The sequence below is a fragment of the Anguilla anguilla genome, chromosome 14, assembly GCF_013347855.1.
Source record: "Anguilla anguilla isolate fAngAng1 chromosome 14, fAngAng1.pri, whole genome shotgun sequence".
NCBI lineage: Eukaryota > Metazoa > Chordata > Actinopteri > Anguilliformes > Anguillidae > Anguilla > Anguilla anguilla.
Window position 1 is genome coordinate 16,960,667 of NC_049214.1, and position 7,694 is coordinate 16,968,360.

The 7,694-nt window shown below is 43.1% G+C and overlaps 1 protein-coding gene across 2 annotated transcripts in view; it reads left to right on the forward strand.

Moving 5' to 3' along the window:
- si:dkey-34e4.1 (carboxyl-terminal PDZ ligand of neuronal nitric oxide synthase protein) overlaps window positions 1-3,443 on the forward strand; it is a 57,247-nt gene extending 53,804 nt beyond the window's left edge. For both annotated transcript variants that reach the window (XM_035392190.1, XM_035392189.1), the window contains exon 11: window positions 769-3,443. In XM_035392190.1, coding sequence (XP_035248081.1) covers window positions 769-1,327 — 559 coding nt within the window. In that variant the 3' untranslated portion in view covers window positions 1,328-3,443. The remainder of the gene's footprint in view (window positions 1-768) is intronic.
- The last annotated feature ends 4,251 nt before the right edge of the window (window positions 3,444-7,694 follow it).

Here is a 7,694-nt window from a genome sequence, read left to right on the forward strand (position 1 = left end):
CAAAGCAAACTTCGCACCGAGCTCTTGAGGCAAATGGAGCTTGTGGTGACCAGGAGCGTGTTTTGAGCTCTGAAATACGTGCTTTCTTTATGTGCTGTGTGCGGTCACACGGAGCCCCACATTCCGGTCCTGGACGCGGGCCACGGGGAGGGCTGAATGGAAAGGGGAAAGACCGTGCGCTTGGAACGATGCTCTTCTTTTTGTCGAATGTGAGCGATGCAGAGAGCTGGATGACTGCATTGCAGCTATTTTTAGCGCCGGTGTTGGGTGTTGCTGATGAACGGGGGAAAGCCTGCAGCTCCCTGTCTGTGGGGCGACTGTGGGGCTGAGATAAGTGCAGCCAGACAGTCCTCCCCACATCCAGCCACAGCCAGAGCATGCGCACTTCCGGCCTGCATTTCCATGCTCAGCTTGGGCACAGCACCAAATGCACTGAAATTAAAAATGAAGCCACTAATGGGATAGCCATTAGGCAGTCTGATTAAATCAAACCTTTGGCCTGTCTGTCAGCTAGAAAATACTGACCCATCTTAACCAGTGTTGTTGTGCACTGCACATTTTAAATCCTGAAATGTTAAAAAAGGTACTTGTCCAGGGTTTATAATTTTTAGCAGTGGACAGGTCAGAGATTGATTTAATTCCCAACAGGTGTACATGGTTGGGAGAAAAGTCTCAATGACTTTATTTTCTTAATCAGTCTGTTTGGTTTGGTAGTAGTAGAGAGTAAACTGAATTTAGTCATTGATTTTTTACTTGTTGATCCTACAGGTTTCAGCAGATTATTCCCAAGCTGAACCCTCCACCCCCGTCCATCAACCGCAAACGTCCAAACAGGACGCGCTCCCCGGGACAAGAGTCCGACCCCAAGCCAACACCCCTGACCCCGCCCACTGAGACAAACGGACGGGCGAGCCTGGCCAACAGCGGGTCCTTCCCGGACATCACGCCCTGCTCCTTCTCCTCCTGCGACTTCCAGTCCCTCAGCAACGGGGAGAGCGGCTCCTGCTCGGCCAGCGAGGACTCTGGGGTGCGCTCCGAGGAGAAGTCCCTCCTCTCGCCCCAGCAGGACGATCCGTTCGAGGAGCCCGGCGCCTTCCTGTCCACCTCCAGCAGCTGCAGCAGTCACCTGGAGGACAGGGCTGGGTCCGGGTTCGGCTGCATCCTCGCCCCCCCGGGTCCCCCGAGCCCCGTCAGGGACTCTGAGGGCTACGACCACACCATCCCTTTCTCCTCCCCCGTCAACGAGACCTGTCTCCACATCAGCTTCTCAGAGGACGAGCTGCTGGACACCAGCGCGGAGGACTTTGGGGTTCCGCAGCGCGGCTAGGGGCTCCAGCAGGAGCCACTCCTATCTGGGCTCCTCGCAAGTCCTGCCTAGACTCCTTAAGCCTCCGCATGGCAGGGGAATCCCAAACCTGATCATTCTCTCATAATACACTTCTGCATTGAGATCTGTAATGCACCCATTTCAGGTGGATGTGTTTCTGTTGAATCCTTTTGTCATGTGAGCATTCACACACAGTAGAGAGTAACATTCCAAGAGAACAGTGACACACTCTTGCCTTAGGGTTTGTACTGTGACTTATGGTCTGTCTGCCCTTTGCCTGTCACACATATTCGGTGGCAGTTCAGACTACCACCTACTTGCACAAGACCCATTTTTATCCATCCATTCTGTGGGATCATTAATATTTCAAATGACAGTTGACTGTCATATGTGAGGGCATATACATTTTATAGATTGAAAATAACATTAATAATTTATTAGCAGGCTAGTAATAAGTAGATAATAAAGTGACAGCTTCTCTTACTGGCAGACTGCATTTGCTGCATAGGTTAGAAGACACAATCAGAGACCTTGACATTATTATTTTTTTTAAATTGATTAGTTTTTTATTGGTGGGAGGGTTTGGTAGAGGGGAGTGGGTTCATGATTTTGCCCCCTGTAAATGTGTTAGTGTTGAGATAGAGCTGCATCTCACAGGCCCAGGAAAGCTAGAAAGAGCATGGAGAAAAGGTCCTGTATGTTAAATGAAAGAAATAAGTGAAAGAGAAACCAGAATGGCATGTAATGGTGGGACTGTGGGGGCTACAAGAATTTGTCAAATATCAATGGATATTTAATATATTGTGCAGGAGGAGGGGCAGGTGAGCACTTGCTAATTCTAGTTTCAGTTCCAGTTGACTCAGGGGGTCATCATACCATACATCTAATGACCGCCTAGCTGTGAATGCAAGCAATACTTTTAATATACAATAAATCCAGTCAAACTCTATTTTTTACAAGAATTCTACTACAAAACGGACATTGTGTACTGTAATCATCAAGATGGTCTATTTGCCAGATTTGTTAGAGAAACAAATCATTATGCAGATTATTTCATTCATTTCCTTGACAGAAAACTGTGGAGTACTGAAAAAAATTATATTTCCTTACATTCTTGAATTATATTTATGGACAACATGGATTTCAGTTCGATGGTACAGTATATGGAAATATTATTTAATCTACCATTTGTTATTTAATGGATCAACAGTAAGGCTCTAATTTTTCCCCTGACACTCTTGCATGAGCTTGGTCATTGTTTCTAAGATCTTTCCCGTAGACCACTGCTGACAAGGATAGCTTTTACAGTGCTCTGTAAATTAGTAATGTGTGAAAGATTGAGCATGAAAAGGTGTCAGACCTCAAGTGGGTGGAACTGCTTGCAGACCTGTTACTGAGCCACCAGCTCCTGAGCTGCATAGTGAAACTAAATGCTGCATTTTAGAAACTAGGGGAAGAATCAAGGTAATGAAAACAAGTGCAACACAAGGGATTTTGCTATTTGTGTGGTCTTTACTGAGTTATTCTCCAGTTTGGCAATTCAAAGAAGGAAACCATCTGAAACGAGCGATAATTGAAGAAAGGAGAAGTCACTGGAAAAGAAACGCAGGTGTTTTTATTTCTTCTCAAAGGCAGAATCTCCTAATTCTGCAGCAATTTTTTCCTGTCAGGGTACATTATGGCGGGATTGAAATGGTTTTTGAAAGGGCTGAATGGTGTGTTGGTAATGAATCTGAAATGCAGGCTGAAATCCTGTCAATATCACTGCGGCGGTCTCATCTCCTGCCGTTTTATTCCTCTCAAAATGTATTCTGAACAACAGAAAAATACATTACTCTGTTCTCCATTGATTGAATTGCCGTCTTGACTGAAGTAGAGCAATGAAGACCACACAAAGGTCACAAGGGAGAGCTGACTTAAGATGCACGCCAGGATGGGTTTTGATTTGTCGGAGAAGGGTTTTGTCATGTTGAAGATTTGTCGTGGTTGGAGATGAAGGAATAATGGAACAGAGACACACTGGGAGTGGGCCCAATGTGTCAAGCAATGGGGGAAAAGTCGGCTCGTATTCAACAGCAATTAGCTAGAAACAATAAAGCAGCTGGTTAAAAGACCATTAAAATTCTCACAGTTTTTTTTTCATTTCATGGTATTATTCAAGTGTTCTCAAATAGATGTACTCACTTTTTAATTACTGTGCCTAATATATCCTCACTCAGAAGGCACAGGAAGCGACTGAAATCCCATGTCACGAGGAGCTACTGAGGAGCGCAAGCTATGTTTACATTTGTTCTTAGTCTGGTCTAATTTTAGTGATCACAGGGTTCGGTTATAACTGGATCACATACAGAAAATACATGGCTGTTGTAACCACACACAGACTGTTCATGAAGAGATGTACCAAAGTGAAAAGTCAACCTGTTTAACGAGGTGCTGTTGTTTTATCAAACCTATTTAGATATGATTTGATGACCAGTGTCTGTAAGGTTATCCATAAACTCATGTGATTGGAACATGACATGTTACAATATAATTCAACGGGCAAAAGAAGAACTGTTGGGTCTATTGTGAAGGGATGAACCCAGAAAAGACACGTTGTGACAGAAAATGTTATGATATTCTTATTGTGTGCATTCAGAGTGACTTGCAGCGCTTTACATTTGATCCTACCAGGCTTTTCTGTCGTATTCAGAGTTAAGTCTTAACAGCTCTTTTTGTTAATGGTGCCACAGCAGTAGCCCAGACCTGGATTCAAACCAACAGAAAGGTTGAGTCTTCAGTACTTTTACTGCAAACACTGTCCCCTGGTAACACTGTGGTACCGTTACAGCGAACAATATGGAGCTGTACAGATTTAACACTAGACAAGCATCACAGATTATTCCTGTCATGCTTTAAATTTTATAACGTTGCTTACATCTTTTATGGGAATTGAGTTATGTTCTGGCATGACTAAATTGTAGCCAGAATATGAAGATCAAATTGCGTGTAGGAATCCTGAATCCAGGTGTGTGCTGTAAGAAAGAATGAAATGTAATGCTACAGAATCTTAATAGGCCTCTCCCTACTTGCTCAAACGCAAAGGCGTTTACCATTTCAAATGCAGAATAATGACAAAATGACAGCTTACTGGCAGAGATGGGGTAAAACATTAATGGAGACGGTAACAATTCTTGTCATACTGATGTACGAAAATGGAAGTTTAGTGCTTTCTAAAGACGTAACCACATTGGCCATTGCATTAACTGAAAGATGTGTCCATCATACAGGACATGTATGTCCATCTGAGTGCATTAACCTCTAACAGCCCAGACATATTTACACATTTAATATCTATTCGTTCAGATATGTTGCATGTCCAATTACGTATAGCCATGTTACAGTGACTGCCTGTGGCGAGGTCTATGTGATTGGCATGCCATTTCTCTGCTGAAAGGGGAACCCTTCAGCCCTTCAGTAGGGGGTGGGGATACTCCACTAGGACAGGCTGTGAACTGGGTATTAGGATGGGCACCCCACTTCTCACATAAAGTCCCTGGGACTTCGGGGCTCTGAGAAACACAAACCGCCAGGATCCCAGCTTGGTGCAGAGAAATATCCCTCCAGAACATCAATAATGTAGGAGATGTGTGACTGTGCACATAAGCACCCCCCAGTCCCGAAACAGAGCACTTCACAACCATTAGTCCGCCTTCTTCTACAGACAGACCTGAGTCATTTTTAATGTTTTTTTTTTTTTTTTTTTTTTTTTTAAACCTGGATTTGGTAACTGGACTTGTAAAATGTTTTCTAAATTGCAGTTGGATAAGGGACAAACTGAAATGATGTAAATCTGTCAACAAGATAGTAAAGAGGAATTTAAGGTTTCATCAGCTAGCTGACCTTTTTGTAGGGAAAGCATACACAGTTTTTATTAACTGAGTTTTCTGCTACACTTATGAGAGTTAATTATGCAGGACCTGCTGCAGGCTTTCTCGTGCTGTGTACTGTGGCTGAACCTATTGCACACAAGAACCTGGTGGAATTACGAGTGGCTACATTGCAGATGCTTCACTTTAATGCGTCCCGTGGTCAGTGCAGCGTATCTTCACACTGTTCCAGGACTTTATTAGGAAGTCAGACAGCCCCGGAGACGTAAACCATGAACCCCTTGTTATGAGTAGTATGTCGAGGAGATGGATGGAAGCGGGAATTGAGGTCGACAGTTGCATTGTCACTGTGGACATAGCAACAGGGCCTGCCCATTTGGAGCCCAGGAGCATAGAGGTTCTGTCCAATGGGATCCTGCAGAATTCCAACAACGTGTGCCCCCCTCCCCAAAGCATCAGAGTGCTGCTAAATGACCACATCTGCTGTTTACGAGGAACATCTGTTCGTGTTTCAGTTGAAGATGTTAGCATTCACATGCAGACTTGCACAAGCTTCTCCCTTGTTTTCATCTATGTTTACATTTAAGCATTTAGTAGATACTCTTCTGGCGTGATTTACAAAATCCACACAAAATGTCTAGGCAAAGAGCGGACGATACCAAGTCATCCATATGTAGCCACTCCTATTCACAACAGATAGGAGTGGCTATTACATCAACTTACAACATAACCTTAAGTGCTGTGGCGGGTTTAAGAGGGAGGTTGAGGATATAGTGCTGTAAGCAGCAAATGAATTCAAGAGTGCAGTGGAGCAAGTGTTTAGTCGGCAGCACAAGACAGACAGTAACTCCCCTGTCCCAACTGTTGTGGGGGCCCTCATTCCACCCCTGGAGGCCCAAAGTGGAAGAGAGACATGACTGCGAAGTCACTTGATAAAAAGCAGTCATCATTTGTGCTACCCAAGATGCCCATTTCCAGCAGGGATGTAAAAAGGATTTGATCAAGTCCCTGAAAAGCAGCAGAGGATCCAAGCAGAAGCTTTAAAGCCAGACAATACAACCCTTTCGCAATACAGTATTAGAAAGATGTTAATATAGGAGATGGAGGTATGAAAGTCAACATGGTTTTATGCTCAATGATGCTTAATGCAGTCAATAGTGAAGTATGAACCACATATTGTTGTCCAATTCGATGTCTTAGTTGCGGTAGGCTATGAATATTTTTCTTAGCTTTTCTTGGGCTATGAATCCTTTTCTATTTGCCCATAGCCTGTTCTTTGAATTGTATGGACTGAACAGGTGTAGACAGTTTGAAAAAAATAGAATTTGCTTTTCTTTCCCCAATTCATACAGTATTTCTATTATATATAACAAAGGACAGCAGAATGGAGATGTGTAAGTGTACACTGTAAGTAAATGCTTTCATTAAAGGTCAGAAGACTAGACACTGAATGTAGTTTGATGGCTGGTGGTAGACCACAGTAGTATGAAATTAAACCGAAAGGTCAATGGGAATCTGAAGTAGCTGAAATATAGTGATTTAACCTAGCAGAACAACTCTATCAAAAAATAATAATAATCTGGTTACTTTTTGCAATGAATCATCAGATATGAGTGACTATTTTGATTTTTCACAGAGATGTCAAGAGTAGAGGAAGCTCACAGCACTTTGGTGGTTAAAAGACACTTTCATGTAACACTTGTTTAATTAGCCTCAATTAAACATTAGCAGTACTGTGGGAGTGTGGGATTTTCTAACAGCACACTTGGGAGCCAAATATTCCTCCATAATGAATTATGTGACAGTGAAGATCATTCCAGGCAACACAACAGTAAAATTGAATTTCTTCTTTTACTGCAAAAAGTTGTATATAATTTCATGTGACCTTCGCCATTTTAACCTGGTAAAACTCTTTCTCATTTGCAGTGATACCTGGAGAGATCAAAGTGGGTAGGGAATGTAAAGGATTGTTTTGGAGTATTAGATGTAGGGGGACACATGGTGGCCTGATGTAGAGAACCCGGTTTGTGACTATTTTTCGGGGACACTGGGGTTAATAACCCTACCATTTTTATCAATGCAATAGGATGTTTAATGAACACAGTAAGTCAGGGCACCAGTTTAACTACTCATCCAATGGACTGCACCTTCTACAGTTCAGTGTCCCATCACTGTTCTGGGTCACTGGATTTCTATTTGTTCCCCAGAGAAGGGCTAGCAACACCTTTTCCTGTAGCAATTTGGTTTTTCCAGGTCTCCCATCTATAATTAATTTAAGTACTTTGGCAAGAAAAGGATACAGGTTTTTACGGCAGCTGAAAATACCAGGTTATCCTGGCATTTTGGGCTCTAGCTCACTGCTCCCCCCCCCCCCCCCCCCCCCCAAAAAAAAAAAAAAACTCAATTTCACAGCCTATATTTACCTTTCAATTCCATATATCATTACAGGAGCATAGCGTAGGTGGTGTAGTATTAAAATTTCTCACTATGGTGGGGAA